Source organism: Sceloporus occidentalis, unplaced genomic scaffold (assembly GCF_023333645.1).
Source record: "Sceloporus occidentalis isolate IW3139 unplaced genomic scaffold, rSceOcc1.0.p SCAF_1, whole genome shotgun sequence".
NCBI lineage: Eukaryota > Metazoa > Chordata > Lepidosauria > Squamata > Phrynosomatidae > Sceloporus > Sceloporus occidentalis.
The window spans coordinates 51455475-51478381 of NW_028316981.1; the positions used below are offsets into that span (position 1 = coordinate 51455475).

The 22907-nt window shown below is 40.1% G+C and overlaps 1 protein-coding gene across 2 annotated transcripts in view; it reads left to right on the forward strand.

The window, feature by feature from the left end:
- The window catches only part of XPC (XPC complex subunit, DNA damage recognition and repair factor), a 30710-nt gene that overhangs the window by 5517 nt on the left and 2286 nt on the right, over positions 1–22907 (forward strand). Inside the window, exons 3-15 of one of the 2 annotated variants that reach the window (XM_089521007.1) lie at positions 1010–1116; positions 2277–2391; positions 3774–3858; positions 5001–5158; positions 5372–5489; positions 7254–7343; positions 8794–9753; positions 11535–11695; positions 14420–14501; positions 16641–16775; positions 19211–19380; positions 20489–20582; positions 21087–21176. In XM_089521007.1, the coding sequence (XP_089377133.1) occupies positions 1010–1116; positions 2277–2391; positions 3774–3858; positions 5001–5158; positions 5372–5489; positions 7254–7343; positions 8794–9753; positions 11535–11695; positions 14420–14501; positions 16641–16775; positions 19211–19380; positions 20489–20582; positions 21087–21176 (2365 nt within the window). The remainder of the gene's footprint in view (positions 1–1009; positions 1117–2276; positions 2392–3773; positions 3859–5000; positions 5159–5371; positions 5490–7253; positions 7344–8793; positions 9754–11534; positions 11696–14419; positions 14502–16640; positions 16776–19210; positions 19381–20488; positions 20583–21086; positions 21177–22907) is intronic. The other variant, XM_089521016.1, reaches the window with a different exon arrangement.

A 22907-nucleotide genomic window follows, 5' to 3' on the forward strand; every position in this document is an offset into this window, starting at 1 on the left:
TGCCCCCAACAGTACTCTATTGTTTCTTGCTTTAGCCATATCCTGGCTAAAATGGCAACATGAAATGACATTATATCACTTCCAGACACCATTTCAGCTGATGTACACCCAAAGAGCTATATGGGTTGGTAGCTGGGGGTTCTGGGGGTATTTTGTTGTGGCATGCCTAGGTGGTTTTTGGTACAGTTTTTGGATGAAAAGCACTCCAAAATAGCAGCCTTCACCAACTGGAGACCCTTGGGAGACTGAGGGTGCTCTTCAGAGGCCATGGTCTTCCTACATAGAGCACTGACTTCAATGAAACTGGCATCTGATTTTCCAAAAAACAAAAACCTAAAACCTCCTAACGCAGCAAAAGCTAGATCTTGCATTTAATCTTCTTGTGCTGAATGAATCTGAAGACAGGTGCACAAGTGCAGTCATGCAGACAACACACACAACCACCACATATCTTCCGACTCATAAGGACCCTATAATGGGATGTTGTGGATCTGTGAGTGTGTGACTCACCCAAAGTCATCCAGTGGTTTTCTACACCATGCTGGCTCTCACCACATATCTTGCCAGATGATATGCCAGTTCAATGTGATATGAATGAATGTATGGGAGAATGTAGCTGCATCAGTACTGAAGAATTAATGCAGTTTTACACTGTTTAACTGTTATGGCTCAGTGCTATGGAATTTTATACTTTGTAGTTTTGTGATAAATTTAGCCTTCTCTGTCAGAGAGCTCTGGTGCCACAACAAACTACAAATCCCAGGTTTCCATAGGATGGATCCATGACAGTTAAAGTTGTGCTAAACTGCATTAATTTTGCAATGTGGCAGCAGCATTGGGCATTCTCATCTTGTCCTCTGGTGTGGCTATGGGGAGTTCAGAAGTGACATGTAGTATATTTGAAAGATATAAACAGGAAAACATGGACATGCCAGAGGAGAGGCGTGGGACTAAGCAAAAGTAAAGGTCATAGCACATGCATGTTTATCTATTCTTGATTTTGTTATAGTGTCTTGCAGAGTACTCCTGAAAAGAAAGATATAAAAAAAGAATTCACCATCAAAAAGAGAGAAGAGGAGGAAGATGAAAGTGAGGATGAATGGGAAGACGTGGAAGGTAATGCATTTTTCATTTTCTATATAAATTATTATTCAGCTTTATTAATTGTGTGAACTTGTGGTCTTTGGGGTTATTCTCTTGCTAAAATCTTCTTTAGAAAGCCAGATTTTATAATAGCTTATCTAATTTTTGTATTCTTTTAGTTTACCACCTCAGTGAAATTTAACTTAATTGAGTTCAGAAAGTTTTATTCCTGTTTATATGTCAGATTGCATTCTTAAATAAGTTTTACAGAATTGTGTAATTTTTCCATTGTATGGGGTTGTACAGATTGGGAGAAAGATGCAGTGAGACACTGCCCCTTTCTCCCCCGGATGGAGGCCGCAGCAGACAAACGCCATGGCCTCCGGGAGCCCTAAAAAGAACCCGCTCCTAAGTCTGTACTGGGTCTATGTTCTATAGATCTCCCCTGTTCTCAAAACTAATTTACAGTAATTGAGGAGATTAGACACTCCCATTTTGAGTTTATATTGTTTGTATCCTAAACTGTAGTCAGTCATTATGACTAATAAAAACAAGTCAGCTTTGTAAAATGCATCATTAAGATGGCATTTTTTCCACATAGATCAACCACAATATTTCTGTGTTCAGATGATACAATGAGCTATAGTAAATTTGGAAGCTTAAAAAATAAGCTTCCAAACTTTTCCTTGGCATCAGCCAAAAGAGTGGGAGTAGATGGAGTATATTAGCTTCAGGAGAAGCTAGGCTCTTTTTTATATTGCTAAACTATGGTTTAGCGTTATGACTAGCTCATGGTGAAAACTACAGAAGACCCCTTTAAATAAGAAACATGTACATAGAAATTCTGAGATTCTTTAATAGTGATTAATGCATTCCTTGGCATTTTCACTTGAAATGCCTAATGAATGGATACCATGTTTATTGAACCAGCATAGCTGGTGTTTCTTGTATGCTAAATTAAAAATTGGCTAACGAGGGCCCCAAACAGACTGCCAAAATAAAGCTGCTTTGGGTCACTTTGGAGGTATGCTGTTTAAATGACGCATGCGTCCTAAGAGTCTGGAAGCTGAGCCAAAACCATGCTCCAGTCTTAAGGATCTGACATTGGAAGTAGCCCTGAGTTAAAAGTGAAATGCTCAGGAATTTACTGGACACACCAACTACATTATCTAGATAAGCCTTTTTGTTTCCAGAACTTCGTGAGCCTGAGATAGAGCTTCTGAACAAGATTGCTGCACCAGTGCTTCCCAAAGAAAGTGTTGAAATAGAGATTGAGACGCCAGAACAGGCAAAGAAAAGAGAGAGAAGGTAAGTTGAGCCCTGCAGGTTCAGAGATCTTCGTGGTTGTCTGTGCCTTTGGATTTGCTGCATGATATGGATTTAACAAATGAAGATTGAAAGTATTGATTATTTTCAGAAAATAATCAGCCCCATCTTCTGAGCTGGACATCATGATGTATACTTGGGCAGAGGATGGGTTATCAGTCTTTCATAGGAGCAAAAGTACACTGGTAGGGGTGCTGATGAATGCTTTGAGGGGGCACTACTGCCTCGTATGATTGACTTGTCTATGGCACACCCACATCTTGACATCCTTCTGATTCATTCGGGGGAGAACAATCTCTCTTTTTAAAATATTTTATTTATTACACATAAAACAAAATCACAAACAATATAACAAAAATAAATATATAAAAATGAACATTAAGCAAAAGAAAATAAGAATATACAAACAAAAAGTTGAACATAAAACAAATATATAACAATTCACTAACACACACCAGTTAAATCTCTAAACATAATGGGGGAGAACAATCTCATCAAGATCCTGGTTTCCAGTTGGTGGAGAGGATCATAGCTGACCTACATATTGTGGATTAAATTATTGCCAAGGAGGGTTGGCAAGTGTCCAGAAACAAAACAGTTATCAACATGGCTTGTTGTGATCTCAATAGAGACATTCCCAGAATTTGGATTGGGTGAACGGCACAGCAGTTTCTCATCAGGAGATCCATTGGGAATCTGCTTATTTATACAGGGGTGATGGAGTGCACCTTTCTCTGAATAGGTGTGATATTTACCTAGAGTCTCTTGCCCTTCGCATTGGTAGCTACATTCAGGGGAGGGGAGTGGGGCAGAGGGGATGCCAAGAGGGGCTGGTCCCTTCTTGTGGCAGTTAGTTTTCCATTCTCCTGAAACTGCAGTAAGTTGTGTTGCAACTGAGCAGCTTATCTTAGTAGTGATTGATTTATAAGAGCATATGATTGATTTATGATGGCATTATGATTGATTTATGACCCCATATAAGCATTAAAGTTATGGCTATCTTTATAATCCATTCCATGGTGTCCAGCCACGATTCTGTCCTGGTGCAACTGGATGATCTGTGTTTCTGTTGTCTTCGGCTGCTAAATCCAGGTCTTTATTTCTTTTTTGTTTTTGTTTTTAAACTTATTGTTCCTTATCTTGCTCTTTATTATAATAAGCTCTGGTTTTTGTTAGCTGCTTAGATTGGACAGATTGGCAGAACTGAAATATTTTAAAACTTTTTTAAAAATTACACAGTTATATAAACTCTAATAAACAGTAATGTATGAATCTCTTTTCTCGCTTCAGTTTATTTGTTCAGTCAAATAAAGTAGTACCTGAATAGCACTCAACATTGGTTTGTTTTGGATGAAATCTTTCAGAGAGAAAAGGCAGACCGAATTTGAAACCTACCTGCGTAGAATGATGAAACGCTTCAACAAGGAAGTTCGTGAAGATACTCACAAGGTAAGATGCCTCAGTGGGAATGTATAAGAATGTGGTGTTTGCATATGTCCCATTAGCTGGGAGATCATCAGGTCCAAACCTCTTCTCAGCTCACGATTTTCAAGGTAGAATATAATGAAAGCATCCCCGAGAGATGGCTATTCAGCCTCTTAAATACCAGCAAAAGAGAGGCTGCTACTTCCCAAATAGTCTGTTCCAAACATTTCTTTCCATTAGAGAAATTTCATGGAAGTGTAAGCATGTCATTATTTCCAAACAGTAGTTCAGTGTGTTTTTACTGGGACTATACACATTCTGAATCATCGTGAAGAAAGATGAGTTAGATTTTTATTTCTGATGTCACTCAGAAGACCCTTCTCTAGCATATAGTTTTTATGAAATGTTGGTGTAGCACTCATTTTGTTGGGCTAAACTTGATCTTATTTATTTACCTGTAAACATTACAAACAGCTTTTCCTTCACTCAAGGTGTCACACAAACTAGAAACATATGTTTTAAAACCAGAGTTTAAAATCCCAACGAAGAACACATTTCAACAATAAATTTACCAGCCAATGTTCATACTTCACTAAGAGAATAATATTACCATCCCTAGCACCTCATTTGTTTATTTGTGTCTTTGATATATTAGTCAGGTTCTTAATATGGTTTTTAATATGTTCCAAATAAAGTAAAACAGCCTGCTTTTGAATTCCTCAAGGTGTATCTATGCTATGGAGTTATAGCTGTTTAATACCACTTTAACTGCTATGACTCTGTCCTATGGAATCCTAGGATTGGTAGTGTGATGATGAACTTAAAATTATCTTCTGGTATCAGAGAATTTTAAGATGCTTGCCAAATTATCAATCTCAGGATTTTGCATGATGAAGCCATAACAGTTAAAATGGTATCGGACTGCTATAAGGTGTAGCATAGATCCAGTCTTGTTCACAGCACGTCTCAGAAGAAGTAATCTGTCAGATCTGAAGGCTGCTCATTTGGGCAGAGCATTTCTTACTGCTTATGTCTCCTTGTGGCAGATTGGATGAATTTGGCCAGAGTCTGACCTTTTGAGGTGTAAAAACAAAATTGAAGTGTGCATTGTAAGCTGTTACTATTGCTGCTTTCTCCCTTGGAACCTGTTTCCTTTTCCCAAACAGGTTCACTTGCTATGCTTGTTGGCAAATGGTTTCCATAGAAACAAGATCTGCTCTCAGACAGATCTGCAAGCTATTGGCCTTTCTATCATCCCCACTCACTTCACCAAGGTGCCTGAAGGTCGCGTAGACCGCCTATACCTCTCAAACCTCGTGAAATGGTAAGGATTTTTCTTCTCTGTTCAAAACAAAACAAAACAAAAAAACTGGCACTGTATTTTTATTTGTGGCACATAAAGAAAAATTAGCTTTTGCAGCTGTAGATTCTCAAGATATTTTAAAAATAATAATAATAAGGAGGTAAAAATGAGTGAACTCTCTATCAAGATGTGAACTTGTAAACATAAAAATTAAATACAGTTTTGTTCTTCAAGGTTTATTGCAACCTTCACTGTTAATGGTGAGCTCTCGGATAATGAAGAAAGCTGGCAAGCTACCCTTGAGAGGCGTTTTGCTGTCTATGCTGCCCGAGATGAAGAAGAATTGGGACATGTAAGTGACACAAGGCTTTTTTGTTATATGCAAGATCATTGTTGTACCAGCTACAAGGTGGAAAATGCAAAGGAGAGAAAGGATTCAAAGATTCAAACAGAAGTGACACTTCAGCAGTCACTAATTTAGTGCAAAAATTCAAAGAATATTGTAAACATAAAGGTTGGCATCCTGTTCAGTATTTATAATATCATGAATCAGACATTGTAAATTTTGGAATTCATATTTATGATTGTTTACCATTGCAACAATCTAAGTAATCTCCCCAAACCAACTTTAGAAGTCAGGCATCACCAATATTGGTATTTCCAAGGTGCTGAAGCGCAGGGTGGCAAGAGAAGTGTCCAGTCCTCTCTTGGCAGTGAGATTTATTATTATTATTATTAACCTTTATTTATGAAGCGCTGTAAATTTACACAGCGCTGTACATGCAATCTTTTTAGTTAGATGGTTCCCTGCCCTCGGGCTTACAGTCTAAAAAGACATGACACAGAAGAAGAAGGGAGTGGTGGAGGGAAAGGGTAAGAGGTCCAGCAGTTCCTCTCTACCTCTGAGGCCTGGACCAAGGCAGACGGACTGGAGGGAGGGCTTGGCTTCAAAATGGAAGGTTAATCTTCATCCAGGGAAAATACATACTCTCAAGTAGGATAATACATATACAATACATAGCAATACAGGAAATGGTTCGATAAATAGGCAACAAAAGAACATAGTAAGCGACAATTATGCAATGCCTGGGAAGGCTTCTCTGAACAGGATGGTTTTCAACTCCGTTTTGAAGCTAGTTAAAGAAGTGATGGCTCTTGCTTGTGGGGGAAGAAGGTTCCAGGAGTGAGGGGCAGCAAGTGAAAAGGGGCGAATCCGGGATGGGGCATAGTAGAGTGACAGGTAGTTGCGAAAGAACCCCATCTCTGTGGCTGCTCCCATGAAGTATGTTGCTGCTAGAAGAAAGCTGGATACTTTTTCACTCGCTGTCCCCCCCCCCCAAGCCCTTTGGAAATCCCTATATTTGTGTACTACCTGGCTTCTAAGGTGGGTTTGTGGGGATTGCATTGGGAGTTGTTGCTACAGTGATGGAGCTACCTCTCTTGCTGCAGGATCTTGGTCATGGTTTTTACAAAAGATGAAATGGTTCAGTATATATATATTTGGTGTGTTGTACCAAGAACATTTCTCATTTTATGAAACCTCTATAAAATGTATCAAATGGATATATAATTTTGTTCGTTGTAGAGGTGCATGTCACAGTTCTTACATACTGGTGCATTTGAAAATTCATATTTTTTAAATGGCACCTTGAGAACACCTCCATTTTTGTATTCAGCAAGACATGTACCTTCCAAAGGGTTAGGCACTCCAATAGAGGAATCTCTTGGCTATTGCCTAGCTTGGGAGTAACTATGGAGATTATTGCACTACACTCTTAAAGTGTTGTTATTCCACTTTAACTGCTCTGGCTGCGTCCTGTTGCATTCTGGGATTTCCAGTTTATGGAGGGGCATTTAGAATATTCAGCCAGAGAGCTCTTAGGCCTCACTGAACTACAAAACACAGAATACAGCAGAAGGCAGTCTACACAGTAAAATAATCTAATATGGTACTCTTGGTACCAGCAGAGGAGATCTGCGGGTGGTGGGGGTCGGGGAGGCTTTCTTAATGTTTTTACATAAATCATCTTGTGTGTGGAATATTTTAAAAGGGGGAGGGGGACATTATTTGTATAATTTAGCTTCCAAACCTATTACTTTTTTGTCTTTTTTGCAGATATTTTTACTTATTTTGAGAGCATTGCAACTGTTGTGTCGACTTGTATTGTCTCTACAGCCCATTCCTCTGAAAGAATCATTGGAGAAGGTAGGTTTTGGATATAAAGGTGACAGTCCCATCCATCGCCTTATTTATATTCCATCTTTTTCCCAAACTGGGACACCTGTGATTACATTCCTCATGGAATACAGTAAGACATAAGTCTAAGTAAAAAACGTTAAGGTTGTGGTTCTTAAATCAGTAGTGAGAGGATTGTAGGCAGCTATCTACATGTTTTTCTAAAAGGTATTTTTTAATCCATATGCAAGTATTGTGGAATTTAGCATACTGTAGCTTTATAATATTTAAAAAAGCAAGTTTTCAAGTCCTTTTGGTTATAAGGAAAAGACTCAAATCTTGCAATGCCTTATAGCCATGGGGGGCCCTGGTGGTGCTAATCTTTGCCAAAAGAGATGTTGACTGGAGGGGGAAACCACTATGGACACAGAGGTTCACGCATGGAACTCCAGAGGGAGAGCACTGCCTTGGCTGCTGTCCTGTGGCCTTGCATCTACTCTTAGATTCCAGAAGGCAATGAGCCTGAAGCTAAACAGAGAGACAGAAGTGATGCACTTCTGTTTTCACTCTCCCAGAGCCAACTGAAAAAAGAAAGCAAACCCAGGGTCTGCCCTCTTTTACATACTAAAAAAAGTTACTCCAAGCCTATGGGTACATGGAGCCAGAACTGCCTCTTCCTGCTGCTCACCAGCACAAGAATAAACATAAGATAATGGGAACTGGTCTCTTTTTTAGCAAAACTTACCCTAACCCTGGCATGGCTCTTTCTTATTTTTAATACTTAGATACTCTTCCATTCCTTCCCATTTATTTATTTATTTATTTATTTATTTAGCTAGCTTTTGGCAATAAAAGTCCAGCACTTTTCTCACATGGGCCCTTCTTGCTCTGGTCTTCCTACCACCTCTTTTCCAAGCTCATTGAGTCTATTCTGCCCTTTCACTCTTTCCTGTCCCTCTTCCCCAGCTGCCTGCTCCTTCTTCCATCCCATTCTACTATCTAATCTATGCCCTGGTTATTTAATATCTTGTACACCTCCTCCAGTCCCTCTTCTGGCCTCACTCTTGAGTTGTTTCTGCCCCTTCTCCTCCACTCTTCCAATCCCAATACTTTCTTCGTTGCTTATGTCTTTTTCCCAGTTCTCATCTTCTCTTTCCTTCTTCTCCATATATTCCGTGCCTCTTTCATCCTTTTTCACATGCTCCCTGCAATTCCTGGTTTTATCCTCATGCTCCCCACTTTTCTCATCCTTCATACCCTTCCTCCACTCTCTTCTTTATCCTCTCCAAATTCCTCTTCAACTCTTGTCTCCTTTCTACTTTTTAAGTTCCCATGGCCTCCTAACACCTCACTCCCAGCTTCCTCATCTCCCAATACAAAGCTGTTCTTTTTTGCTAGTTTGATTTTACATGCCACCATCTTTTAACTGTAACTCATTCTTCTCTTAATCATTTGAAAATCTAGTCTTTCTTTATTTCAGGGAAAGTCTTCCTCCAAAAAGCGCACTGTCAATGCAGTTTCTGCAGAATCTGATGGTACCAGCAAAAGGCCTAAGCTTGCATCCAAAAAACGCACAGGGGTAAATAAGGCCAAGCAAGGAGCAGACCAAGTGAAGGCTTCACCAAGGAGCCAAGAAGAAGACAAAAAATCAAAACCTTCTGGAACCAAAAGGACAGCGAATAAATCTCCAGTGCTTAGAGGTGCTGAGAAGGAAAAGGAATCTACCGACCGTGAAGGGCACCAGAAAGAAAAGGAAGGATTGAGAAGGCCCAAAAATGACCGCCAACGAAGGGTGGCCTCGAAAGTGTCCTATAAAGAGGAAAGTGGAAGTGATGAAGATAGTGATTCTGAATTCTCTGCATCAGAGGAAGAAGAGGATGATAGCAGCATCTCTGAAGATTTTGAAACTCCCAGGAGGAAGCAGAAACCATCACTAGGAACCCCTAAAGCAAAAATTGGTATTAACAGGCAGAGATCTGGGTCTCTAGTGTTAAAAGGGCCCAAGAATTCAGAGACAGTTGATGGTTCTCTGGGGAAAACAGCTACCCCAAGTTCTTCAAACTCAACAAAGAAGAGGAACAAAATAATTTCTAGCGATGATGAGGATGAGAATGATGAAGGTGAGCAGGGGACAGCTAAATTTAAAGGCATGGACCAGTGGGTGGAGGTTTTTCTGGAACGGGAAGATCGCTGGGTGTGTGTGGACTGTATTCATGGCACTGTTGGCCAGCCTTTGCTGTGCTTCAAATATGCCACAAAGCCAGTAAGCTACATCGTTGGCATTGACAACACTGGGTATGTAAAAGACATAACACAAAGGTACGATCCAGCATGGATGACTTCAACAAGAAAGTGTCGTGTGGATGCCCAATGGTGGGAGGATACCTTGGAGCCATATAGAAGTCCTCTTGTGGAGAGAGAGAAGAAAGAAGATAGAGAGGTAAATAAAAATAGAATTAATAGGTATTTCTCCCATGGCCAAAACTAGGTCTGGATGGACTCAGTCTTTTTAACTGTCCAGATACTTTCACATTTCTGGGCTGTATGAATAGCATGTATTCATGCCCATGTTTGCTAAGATGAAGATTGTGAACATAGTGCATTCTGAAGTTGTTGAATGTTGTTCACTGCATGGCCTGAAGCCACTTAGTTTACACATAGTATTACATGTAACAATTGACATTAATGACCATAACACTGAAACACATCAAAGGACAAAAACAATATAAATAAAACAAAAAGGGGGGAGTCAGTACATAGCTAAAGAAAAATGTCAATTAGATGGTTTCTTTTTATTTCAAATTCTGTTTGTCTAGTTTAAATTTTCCATCATCCACCAACTATAAAACATCTCCCCAAAATTTGGCTTGGGAGTACAGGGATCCTAAAGAAATTAGGTAATTTCAACAGTGTAATTGTTGTTATTAGACATGTTTCCCAAAAAAACCTTTTTTTTACCTCCTTTGATTATCTTATTTAACAATTGTTTTTAAAAAGAAACAGACCACATTATGCTAAACTGTTTTTTCTGTGGAGAGGCTGTCCAATAGCAGCATTTGGTTACTTCTTTTCTTTTCTTTTATCTTCTCTTCCCTTCTTTCTTTTTCATTTTACAACTGTCAGTGTTGGAACAATAAAGTCATTTTGTAATGTGTCCTTATATAGTGTGAGATTCCTAGAGAAGTGATTTCTAAAGTAAAAAATAGTGGTTTTTTTTAATTTCCAGTTTTTCTGCTTTCATGGGGATCCTGCCTCCCTAATCCTAGTGAATGTGAGAGGCCCAGTGTATCCATCCACAAGCAGAACATTAAAGCTGTTCTCATCTTTGTACAAGTGTCTAATCTAGGATACATGAGAGCTTTTGCAAATGATGGCAGCTTCATTATTCCAAGATGCTGCATGCACTAGTTATTCCACTAGGGTTTATACAATTGCTGAAGGAACAAGGAACCACTTGTGACCCTTACACATTGGTGTTAACTGAGTATACCCTGCAGAGCTTATATTTGAGAAATGTGGCTAATAACAGTTGAGGCAAGCTATCTATGGATTTCATTTAATGAAGCAAATAGTTTTGTATCAGTATCCTGATACAGTCGGCCCTCCATATCCATGGAGACAACCATCCAGGTCTTGAAAATATGATATAGATAGATAGATTCCAAAAAGCAACCCTTGGTTTTGGCATTGCATTCTCTCTCTCTCTCTCTCGCTCCCTCCCTCTCTCTCTCTCTCTCTCTCTGTGTGTGTGTGTGTGTGTTGTATATAATGGGACTTGAGCATTCATGGATTTTGGTATCCGGGGTGGTGGTGGTCCTAGAGCCAAATCCCAGTGGAGGCCAAGGGCATCCCTTTACAATGTATATCCCTGTACAATGAGAATAAGCATTTGAAGAAGATTGCTAGAAAAAGCCATTTATCCAGCTAGTTCCTGATGTTTAACATTGTTCCAACTGCTGATGTTAGGAGTGTCTAGGTTCTTTGATTCTATTCTTGCTTTAAGGGTGCCTGAGGACTTATTAATTAGTTTAGTTAGAGATGGTCATCTCAGTTGACTCAAAACCTGCTCTTGTGATGTTAGAGCAGTAGTGTTCCCTTCACACGTGCAGGCCTCCATTTGAGCAATGAATGACCATATGCAAGATGGCCCAGAGCTTGTTTTTAGCCGATTTCTCCAATTGTATAAACTCAAAAGCCTATCACTAATGGTGTTATTCTCAGTTTCTAGTTAAACTTCAAGATCAGCCCCTGCCAACATCAATTGGTGAATACAAGAATCATCCACTTTATGCCTTGAAGAGACATCTTCTTAAATATGAAGCCATCTATCCTGAAACAGCTGCTATCATAGGCTATTGCCGAGGAGAAGCCGTGTATTCTAGGTAAGTCAGTCCTTAGGTCTGTATGCTGTGAAATGTGGCCCTGTTTGGTACTGTTGTTCTGTGTACAGTTGCTAGATTTTTCCCATCTCCAGTATGTTCAGTAAGCCTTAAAATATATAAGGAGTGCTCCATGTTTCTTCTGGCAACAGAAAATGCTTTATCATCCTCTGGCCACGATATCAAGATCCAAGCTTCCAAACTAACTGAAGATGGGGAATAACCCCTAATGTTGCAATAAATTTTGGAGGGCTTTGCATACATTTCCTTCACCATGTCACACTGTCAAGATAGAGCAGATTCTTTAGGCTAACTGTTTTGGTGCCCAGCAGAAATGAGGCTCATTTTGCCTCTTATTGGGACAAGGAGGTTGGGATTGATTAATTCTATAATAATTGGTAGTCAAGGTTCCTCAAGTACCTTTACTGCCACTTCAACCTGACTCCCAAAATGAGCTCTAACTGGTGCCTCCACTTCTGTGAGGGATGGTTAGAGTGGCCATTTTGGTGGAGGAGAAACAATGTTCTCAGAGCATCTTATGTGACCAAATGTCTGAATGTGTGTATGTACTTTTAGTATGTGTTGATAATAAATGTCTCATGTGTGTAATTTTAGTTAGAGCTAAGGTTTATGTTTTTCTAGATACACAATGGCCGGTTACAGACTGGCACTTTAGTGCGTGACGAGCACGCACTAGGGTTACAAAAGGGCGGTGCTTCCGCACCGCCCTAACCCTAGTGCGTGCTCGTCACGCACTAAACGGTGGCGGCCCTTCCATACGGCCGCCGCCATGAGGATGTCACGTCCGCGCCGCCTCTAGACGGGGCGGCGTGGACGTGATGTCCTTGCTCCGCGCCAGGGCGCTTAGTGCGCCCTGAACACAGAGCAGGAAGGAGCTCCGTTTCGGAGCTCCTTCCTGGTTTAGTCCGTTGGGCGCAGCCTTCAGACGGCTGCGCCCAGTGGACTAAAAGAGAAAGGGGCCAAGCGGCCCCTTTCTCTTCTCCCCGCCACCGCGGGGTGTCCTTGGGGCTTGAAGCCCCAGGGACACCCCTTTTCAGGCTGCGGGGAAGCGGCGTTTTGCTGCTTCCCTGCAGCCTGAAAAGCGGCGGATCGGGGCCTCAGCGGCTGCCGCTCTGCACGCTGAGGCCCCGATACACCGGGGAAAGGGGCGGGTGCAGACCGCCCCAAATGGGCGGTCTATAACCCACCAAAAAAAGGGGAGCATTTGATTATAGGTCTGAATTCAGTAAGTTTATTTCTATCCCATATGACTGTGACATTAGCCCTGAAAGTAATGCCTGGTGAAATGCTGAGCTGGGGGGGTGGGGAGGGGTTCCTGTTGGTTGGAGGGTGGGATTTCTATAACCTGAATAGGATTTTGTCCCTTTCATGATGAGAAAAAGTAGGATAATTTATGGGAAAGTAGATATTTGCAGATTTGCTCACTCTGCTTATTTTTCTCTGGTTGCTTTGGAACAAAATTCAGATAATTTTATGTGCTGTGTGACTCTGGGGACCAGGGGTTCAAATTCTGGTTTGGCATGTAAACCCACTGGGGTGACCTTGAGCAAGTCACACTCTCTCAGCCTCAGAGGATGGCAGTAGCAAAGGCAAAATCCCCTGTGAGGAAATTTGCCAAGAAAAAAACATGATAGGTTCGCTGTAGGGTCGACACAAGTCGGAAGCAACTTGAAGACAAACAACAACAAATGTTTTTTAAAGAATTATTTTAATGATACATACTGTTATTAACACATTGCCTTCTATCCTCTTGGCTAACTAGAGCAGACTCACTGAAACAATTTTTGAATGGTGAGTCAACAAGTGATGATGATGGTATTTATTTCTTCCCCGCTGCTCCTCAAGGCTTGAAGTGGAGTACAACATGTTAAAATACACACCACAATTTAAAAAAAATACACAAAACGAACAGTTAAAATACAATACTATAAAACCATTAAAATACATTCATATAACACATTCATTAAAATATACCATTTTTAAAAAATCAGGATTTAAAATCGATTGGATAGACCTGCAGAAAGAGATATGTCTTTAGTGCTGTTTTAAAACCAATCAGCATTTTCAGCTATCATATCTCCTCCAGCCCATTCCTAAGGGTAGCCATCTAGTTCTGACCAGCTGGAGAAAACATTTCCCAGTTGACCTGATGGTACAGGGCGGATTTTATGGCATTCCTGTAGGTAACCTGGACTCAAACCATGTAGGTAAATGTCGTTAATTCAGTGGGTCTATTTTATCTGAAGCTAACAGTAATTTTACACTCCACCCTCGGCATACGTGCCCTCGCCGTCCACAGCTTTAAGCTTACACCACCATTCAAATCAATGGGACTGAAGCATACACAAAATTTGCCTTACGCGAGGGGGTCCAAAATGGATCCTCTGCATATGGCAAGGGCAGACTGTATACAGTGGGTCCTCGCCTTACGCGGGGATCCGTTCCGGATCCCTCAGCATAAGGCGATTTCTGCCTATGCTCAAGCCCCATTGGAAACAATAGGGCTCGTGCACGGCGGGGTGCAACGGGCGTGTGCGCCCATTCAATTGAATGGGATGCGCCGCCCCTTCCGCCCTGTGCACGCTCCGCGGCTTGAGCACATATGCTCAAGCTGCGTAAAGCGCGCCCGCGTATGACGCGGGCGCGCTGTATTACTATGCACATTGATAAATAAATCCTCAAGGGGGTTGCTGTGGCTTTTTTCAGAGACTGTATTCATACACTGCACTCCAAGGACACCTGGCTGAAGCAAGCTCGAGTGGTGAGGATTGGAGAAGTGCCATATAAGGTAAGATCACGACATCTATGGTTGAGGAATGTAGTTGTCTCTGAATCTTTCTACTATTGTTCCCTAGCTGCTACAGTTTGAAAGCACATAGCTTTTGACCATGGGACTTTGTTGTTGTCATCAGGACTAGTAGTCAACCAGGATTCATATCCTGTTATGACTGAAGTAGGCCAGCTAGGATGGGAGAACCTGTGACTGGGTGACTGAAAGGAACTGAGTTCATGAATTCCTCCCATTCACGGGGAAAAGCACTCATTGCTTTGGCTTCTATAGAATGCAGTCTTTTTAGAGTCTAGTTTTCCAAGTGGCTGTCGATACTACAGAGCAAGAATGTGTGAATGACTTGTGTAGCCTGTTGCAGACATCCAGTGTGATGAGAAAAAGTGACGTGCTTTTTCCTTCTACTGAAAGGGAAGGCTTATCTTCACCTATACAGCAGGTCGCCTCATTTTTGGCAAATTTTCAGCCAAAAATAAAACTAGAATCATAGAATCATAGAATCATAGAATCGTAGAGTTGGAAGAGACCACTAGGGCCATCCAGTCCAACCCCCTGCCATGCAGGAAATCCAAATCAAAGCATCCCTGACAGATGGCCATCCAGCCTCTGTTTAAAGACCTCCAAGGAAGGAGACTCTATCACCTTCCGAGGAAGTGCATTCCACTGTCGAACAGCCCTTACTGTCAGGAAGTTCCTCCTAATGTTCAGGTGGAATCTCTTTTCCTGTAGCTTGCATCCATTGTTCCGGGTCCTGTTCTCTGGAGCAGCAGAAAACAAGCTTGCTCCCTCCTCAATATGACATCCTTTCAAATATTTAAACAGGGCTATCATATCACCTCTTAACCTTCTTTTCTCCAGGCTAAACATCCCCAGCTCCCTAAGTCGTTCCTCATAGGGCATGGTTTCCAGACCCTTTACCATTTTTGTCGCCCTCCTTTGGACATGCTCCAGTTTCTCAATGTCCTTTCTGAATTGTGGCGCCCAGAACTGGACACAATATTCTAGGTGGGGCCTGACCAAAGCAGAATACAGTGGCACTATTACTTCTCTTGATCTAGACACTATACTTCTATTGATGCAGCCTAAAATAGCATTGGCCTTTTTAGCTGCCGCATCACACTGTTCACTCATGTTCAACTTGTGGTCTACTTGGACTCCTAGATCCCTTTCACACGTAGTTTCATTCAGCCAGGTGTCACCCATCCTATATCTGTGCATTTTATTTTTCCGCCCTAAGTGCAATACCTTGCATTTCTCTGTGTTGAATTTCATTTTGTTAGCTTTGGCCCAGCTTTCTAGTCTATTCAGGTCATTTTGAATCTTGATCCTGTCCTCTGGGGTATTAGCTATTCCCCCTAATTTGGTGTCATCTGCAAATTTGATAAGTATGCTCCCAATTCTGTCATCCAGGTCATTGATAAAGATGTTGAATAGCACTGGGCCCAGGACAGAGCCCTGTGGGACCCCACTAGTTGTTGTTGTTGTTGTTGTTGTTGTTATTAACTTTATTTATAAAGCACTGTAAGTTTACAAAGCACTGTACATAAAATAAAATAAAATAAAATAAAATGGACCTGCTAGTGGTGTACATTCTACAAAATAGAATATAATACAAAATTGAAACACAATGTCATTCAACAATATATGTAAACAACAGATTAAAACAAACATCAAATAACAATCAAGTAATGTCTGGGAATGCTTCCCTGAATAGAATAGTCTTTATCTCAGTTTTAAATGGCTTCTGGCTTGTACTTCCAGGTTCCAGTAGATTTTTTGTTTGTTTGATTGTTTGGGAGGGCAAAGGTTGAGGGAGAACCACTGCTCTTGGAGATATTTAGGAGCAGTGAATTGCTATTTTAGGTGGTTTGTTTGATGGAAAGCTCCCTCACAATTTTTTGTGGCAGTTGCAGAAGCTTTTGGCAGGCAGAGCAAGCCTGGAGGATTGCAAAAAATACAGCTTGCATATCTTGCTCGCCCCTGTCATAGCGAGATGAATAAACTCCCAGTACATGTTATTATTATTATTATTATTACATGTGTAGTCCTTCACCATGAAGGAGATATGTAGAGCCAGTGCTTTGAATGTTCCATGCAAGTAGAGGGAATGAGTATAGGACTCTCTTGTGTTTTACACAGATGGTCCGAGGTTTCTCTAACCAAGCAAGGAAAGCACGAATGGCAGAGCCTGCAAACCGGGACAAAAAGGACTTGCCACTTTTTGGTTTGTGGCAGACGGAGGAGTACCAGCCCCCTATAGCTGTGGATGGAAGGGTAAGGTGGATGGAAAGCTTATGACAGATAGGTTTTATAGTAGGTTCCAAACTCAGCATTTGTAATTATTGCATTTGTAATGATTGCATTTGTAATGATTGCATTTGTATTGATTGTATTGATTGGGGAGGAGTGGAGGGGTGATATTTTTTTAAGAAAAAAATATTAAACATTAAAAAGCATAAACATAGACAAACATAAACATAAATTCTACCCTCCCCATTTTTAAACAAACATACAATATTACAAGCATACAAAAACATACAATCTTACTTAATGCTTTCCTTAGTTTATTATCTTTCTAGCACAATCAACATTAATAGCCTTTCAACCATTTTCTTTCACTCACTATCCTTCTACTTTATAGCTATTCCTTCAATCCTTCTAACACTATCTTACTCATTTTTTCTTTCCTCCCTTCTCTTATTCTTCCCTTATCCTTCTTAACTTATCCATCTTCTCTAAATCCCCTTTTCTCTCTCTTACCATCTTCCACTTACTCTAACCTTCTTTCACTTTCTTTCATCCTCTATCCACTTATACCTTACTTCCTTTCCATCCTTTGCCGATTTGTCAGTTTCTTAAGTTCTTGACTTTCTATTATTTATCACAGTTCTCGATACCATATCTTCATGCTTTGTCATTACTTTCACCATTTCCCCCTTTGTTTAGCTTACTTATTCTACTGTATTCTAATTTATGTTTTGATAATTTCCTTAACCCTTATTAATCATTAATACTTTTAGGAAGAGATTCAAGTTGCTTTCACACTTACTTTCCTTTAATCTTGATTTTTTTAACTACTTTATTTATCTCTTCATTTTGATTGTTATCTTACTTTCATTATTTCAACATCATAATCTATTTGATGTATTTTCCCAGTTCTTAACCGATTTCCTAATTTTATTTTATTTTATTTCTTTTTCCTCCCCCCCCCCCCCCCTTTGTTGCAGAATTGTCAAGGAACCAAAATGACCATCCTGTGTGGTCTGGATATTTGTTAATTTTGATTATTTCCACATTTCTTCCAAATATTTATAAACCAAAGATCATTTTTCTTCCATTCCATCTATTGATTTCCCTCTCATTAGTTGTGTTAATTTATCCATTTGAATTGCAGTGTATAATTTTGTTAGACAATTTCTTTTTTCCGGAATAAATTCAGATTTCCATTTTTGCGCCAACACTATCCTCACCATGGTGATCATGTAAAAAAACACTTTCCCATGTTTCTTTTCCAATTCTTTTCCCATCATGTTTAGCAAATAAAAATTTGGTTTCATATTTTTGGTTTGGGGCAGATGGAAGAGTACCAGCCCCCTATAGCTGTGGATGGTAGGGTAAGGTGGAGGAAGGTTCATGACAGACAGGCTTTATAGTAGGTTTCAAACTCAGTATTTGTATTGATTGTATTTTTCCGCTTACACATGTTGAGTTATTACTGTTAACAAGTATAGCTTTCACGACATCCTGTCCTAAGTACCTTGTTGGCTCAACAGCCCTTCAAAATTGAAGAGAACTTCTTCAAAAATAAAATTGATTGTGTGTGTGTGTGTGTGTGTGTGTGTGTGTGTGTGTGTGTATCCAATGCTAAACACATCTCCCAACATGAAACATAGATTGGGGAGGAATAGAGGGCTGATTATTTTCAAAACATTGTTTCTGTGGATTTTTCTGTGAAATACTTATCCCTTATAGAATGTTCATCCTGTCAAAACTGATGTGATTCTGCATCCAAACATGCTAAGTTTGGGTAGCACTTCAGCACTACTGTCACTCATTACTTTTTTATTACTTATCAGGAAGGCTAACAGAACTCTCATTATGGGATAGGGCAGTTCTTCTTTGTTGTCTCTTGCTCTGCCCACCTCCAGCAACGCTGTATATGGTATCCTAAGTATATGTATTCCATTGTTTAAGACTGAGCTGTAATCCTCTGAGTTTGTCATATCCTAAAATTTAACAATTTCTAAAATCAGGAATCTTAGTAATATCCCAGCACCACTAGTGAAACATCCCCCCACCCCACTTCAAATTTTCATGGACCTTTTGCAGCAGATATAGGGTGTTCAGAAAAGTGTGGGCAGCAGGTGAACCCAGTTTCTGGGTTGCACTGTACATGATAACAAAAAGCATGGAGGGAAATGGTTGCTATCTGAATCTAATAAAAAAAATGTCATGTGAATGAATAGAAATAATAAATTAAGCAGGTCTTTTTGTAAAACTATCTGTTTAGTCTTTGGTAAATATTCTTTTAAAAATCATTGCATTCAGATTTTGTAAAAAAAATTGTTCCAAGTTTATAGTGTCAGTATTAACACTTGCAAAAAATTTCCTATTGCTTGGGTAGTACAACTTATATGCCTGGCCTTTCAGCAAGAGCCCATTCCTCCTTTAAAGCTTTGGGACAATACTTTTTCCCCTCCTTTTTCCAGGTTCCACGAAATGAATTTGGGAATGTGTACCTCTTCCAACCTAAGATGCTACCAATAGGTTGTGTGCAATTAAAGCTCCCTAACCTCCACAGGGTGGCACGCAAACTGGATATTGACTGTGTTCCAGCTGTTACTGGCTTCGATTTCCATGGTGGCTTTTCACACGCGGTGTAGGTCAATCAGTCGTTCTTTTTTTATGAAGGAAAATGATGGTTTCATTGATTTATTCTGGCAGTGGGGAGCGGGGGGGGATGTACCTTGGGAATATTTATCATACAGAGCTACACTCATTCAGATCTTAGAAAATTACTATTTAAAGTAATTGGTTCTTGTTACTCATTATGATGGTTTGAAAGGTATCCCATTGCTATTACTTGTTGCAGTGTTAAACAGTTACATTGTGCTGCTCTTTGCTTTTTCTATTGTAAGAGAGTGGCATAAAGCTGGAAAAATTCCCATCAAAATGCCCCAAAACACCTTAAAAAGTGACGAGAGAGCAGTACGCTTTACACTAGTAAAGTGTAACATCAGTCTCCCTTGTTGAATTACTTCTGAAATTTAGCTTCATTGTGCCCTTTTTAACTCAATTTGTTTCCACATTTAGTCCATAGAGAGAGTAATGTTGGCTCTTGTACACCTGTCACTTTTTCATGGCTGAAACAGGATGGGAGCTAAGCACCTTCCTCCCTCTCTTTTTCTTTCTTTCTTTCTTTCTTTCTAAGGCAGCTCACAGATAAAATCGAAACTTTCCAATAAAAGTTTAAAAACAGTTGAAATCATCTCACTAAAACAGCATAAAATTACATGAAACATAAAAAAGTTCAAAAGCATAACTAAAAAGCACACCCCGTATAAAAGTCTCCCTGACAATGATTCCATATTAAACGCCTGCAAAAGGAAATCAGGGAGAGAGCTAGCCTAGCCTCCCATGGAAGGGGCGTTGCTTTACCACTTTCTCAGAGGTGGTTAAAAGACATTCCCATCCTGTTCCCATGTGATGCCCTTATGCTCCAAACATTCAGACAATAGGAATCAGGTCAAGCTAAATCAGTGAAGACTACTTCATGGAGGAAACAAATGCATTTTGTTGTTAGCATGTTTATATCCAATCTTTTCGCCCTTTGTGGAATCCTGGATATTTTCCAAGTTTATTTAGAAATACTGATCTATATAAGCTTTTGCACAAACAACCTCTGGGTAGCTTCTTGTCTGCCTATATGAGATAAAACTGTCTCAGTTCAGCACAAGTATGATGGGTTATTGCATCCTTTTCACCAGGACGGAAGGTTACATCATCTGTGAAGAGCACCAAGAGGTGCTTGTGGCAGCCTGGGAGAATGAAGAGTCAGAAAGGGAAAAGAAGGAAAAGGAGGTAAAAAGAACTTCAAGACTGGGATGGAAGTACCTCTTTTTGGTGGTGGTAAGGGACTGAATTAGTGCTAGATGGTGGCAACAGGATGAACCAAAGAGCCAATTTTAATAAAGAGCTGATGAGAAGTAAATATTGTTGCTCTTTCACTCCACTTCTATCCAGTAGGAGGGGGTTGTCTACTACCATCTGGTGAATATGTGTGGTTTCCCATTAAGATCAGTGTTCAAGTGGTTGGGATCTCTTTTTCACCCATATAAATTTAAGCCGAATGCTGAATTTCCCTAACTGATAGGGAACACACCTACTGTCCATGTCTCAAATTGAAAAATATGTCAGAAGCTTAACCCCATCATTTCTAAGGGCTTTGATAAGCCTTTTTCTTCTTTGTGTTTGCAGTGTGGTTCTGTCTATTATATGGCATTCCTTTGTGAAACTTTAAGCCAGTCAGTTCCTTGATTTCTGTATGTCCTTCTGTTTTTAATTCTGACTGACTTTTCCAAATAGAAGCGAGAGAAGAGAGTGCTGGGAAACTGGAAGTTGCTGATAAAAGGACTCCTGATCAAGGAAAGGCTGAAAGAGCGCTACTCTATAAAGGTATCAAAAGATGGGTATATATCTGTATTTTTACTATTCCAAGGATGTTAATGCTGAGGTTATTTCAGCCATCATGGAATCTGCATTCTGTTTCTGTTGAAAGACACAGTGTGTATTGTGGGATTTTAAAAATCAGAATTAACTATAAAAATGCAGTATTTTCACTTAAATATGTAGATAGGTACTGTCAGAGATGAGGGCAGGTGACCCAGCACATGTTGGACTGCAACTACTATTGGTGGTGTTCACTTGAGACATCCTTCCAATTTGAAGCACAGCTACTGATGACAACTCTTTGAGCATGGTTTTCCAATCAATTATGGATCCATCTGATGGTGTTTCTGTCTATTGCATATATAGTCAGTTTGCTGATCAAAATATGGGAGACCTACTCAGATGCTTTGCTGAAGTCTAGATGAAGACATCCACAGCATTCCTACCATTTATCAAACTAGTGGCCCAGTTAATATCTATATATATCTTTATTTTAAAAAGTTAGTTTGGCAGGATTTGTTCTTGACAAATTGTTGCATTGCCGTCAAGATACGTGCAGCCTACTGTATAATCCATTCTGATATTTTTCCTGGCATTGAGGTCAGGCTGACTGGTCTGTAATTTTCTTGACCTTTTTGCCTTTTTTAAAAGGCAAATCTGCTTAACTGCAGTCCTCTAGCACTTCATCCATTCTCCAAGATTTCTAAAACAAATTATGGCAAGTGGTTCTATGATTGTGTTAGCAAATTCTTTCAATAATCTGGGATGCAGTTCATTTGGCCGTGCAGATTTAAATTAATTTAGGAAAGCTAGGCAATTCTTGACTTCTTATCAGTCTTGATTTGCAGCCTTAATTCCTTGCCAATCTCTCTTCTGCTGCATGGAAACACCTCTTTTGTGGGAAAACTGAAGCGAAATAGGTATTTAGCAGTTTTTCATTTTCATTGTAATGTTAGCATTTTACCATCCTTGCTGACTAACGGGCTCACCATTTCCTTTGTTGTTCTCTTGCTTCAAGAGTATTTGAAACCCCGCTTTTTGTTGTCACTTGCTTTCCTGCAGAGCCTCAGCTCATTTTGAGATTTAGCTTTCCTTATACTATTCCTGAAAGCTTGGGCTACATGTCTGTATTCTTCCTTCGTGATTTGACCTTCCTTCCATTCCTGTATACACATTCTTTTATCATTTCACTTCCTCTTTGAATTTATTGTGTTGCCACATTGGCTTTTCAGACATTTCCCATTTTTCTTCTTCCATGGATTGTTTGTGATTGTACTTTTAACTGTTCTTTCTTCATGAAATCCTACCCATGCTGGCTGTCTTTTCCCTTTAACATCTCTAGCTGTGGTATTCTGCCCAGTATTCCTGATTTTGATAAAATCTGCATTTCTGAAATCAAAAGTTTGTGTTTGACTATACTCTTCTTTAGCCTATCCCACCATCATGAATTTTAGCATTACATGGTTAGTCCCCTTAGTATCACTGACCAACTCCTCCCTTTTGGTTAGATTCTGCATGCCCTGAAAACACCCTGGCCCCCTTGTACCTTCCTCCACTTCTTGAAAGGAAATTATCTGCAAGGTACATTAGGAATTTGCAAACGCCACGCTTCCAGAGTGTCTTGAAGCTACCCATGTCTGGTTGGCCAGGGTGTCTTCAGGGCATGCAGAATCTAAATGCCATGCCCAAGAATCCCGGACGCCTGCTTTACCAGGTTGTCTGTTTCAGCCCTTAGCC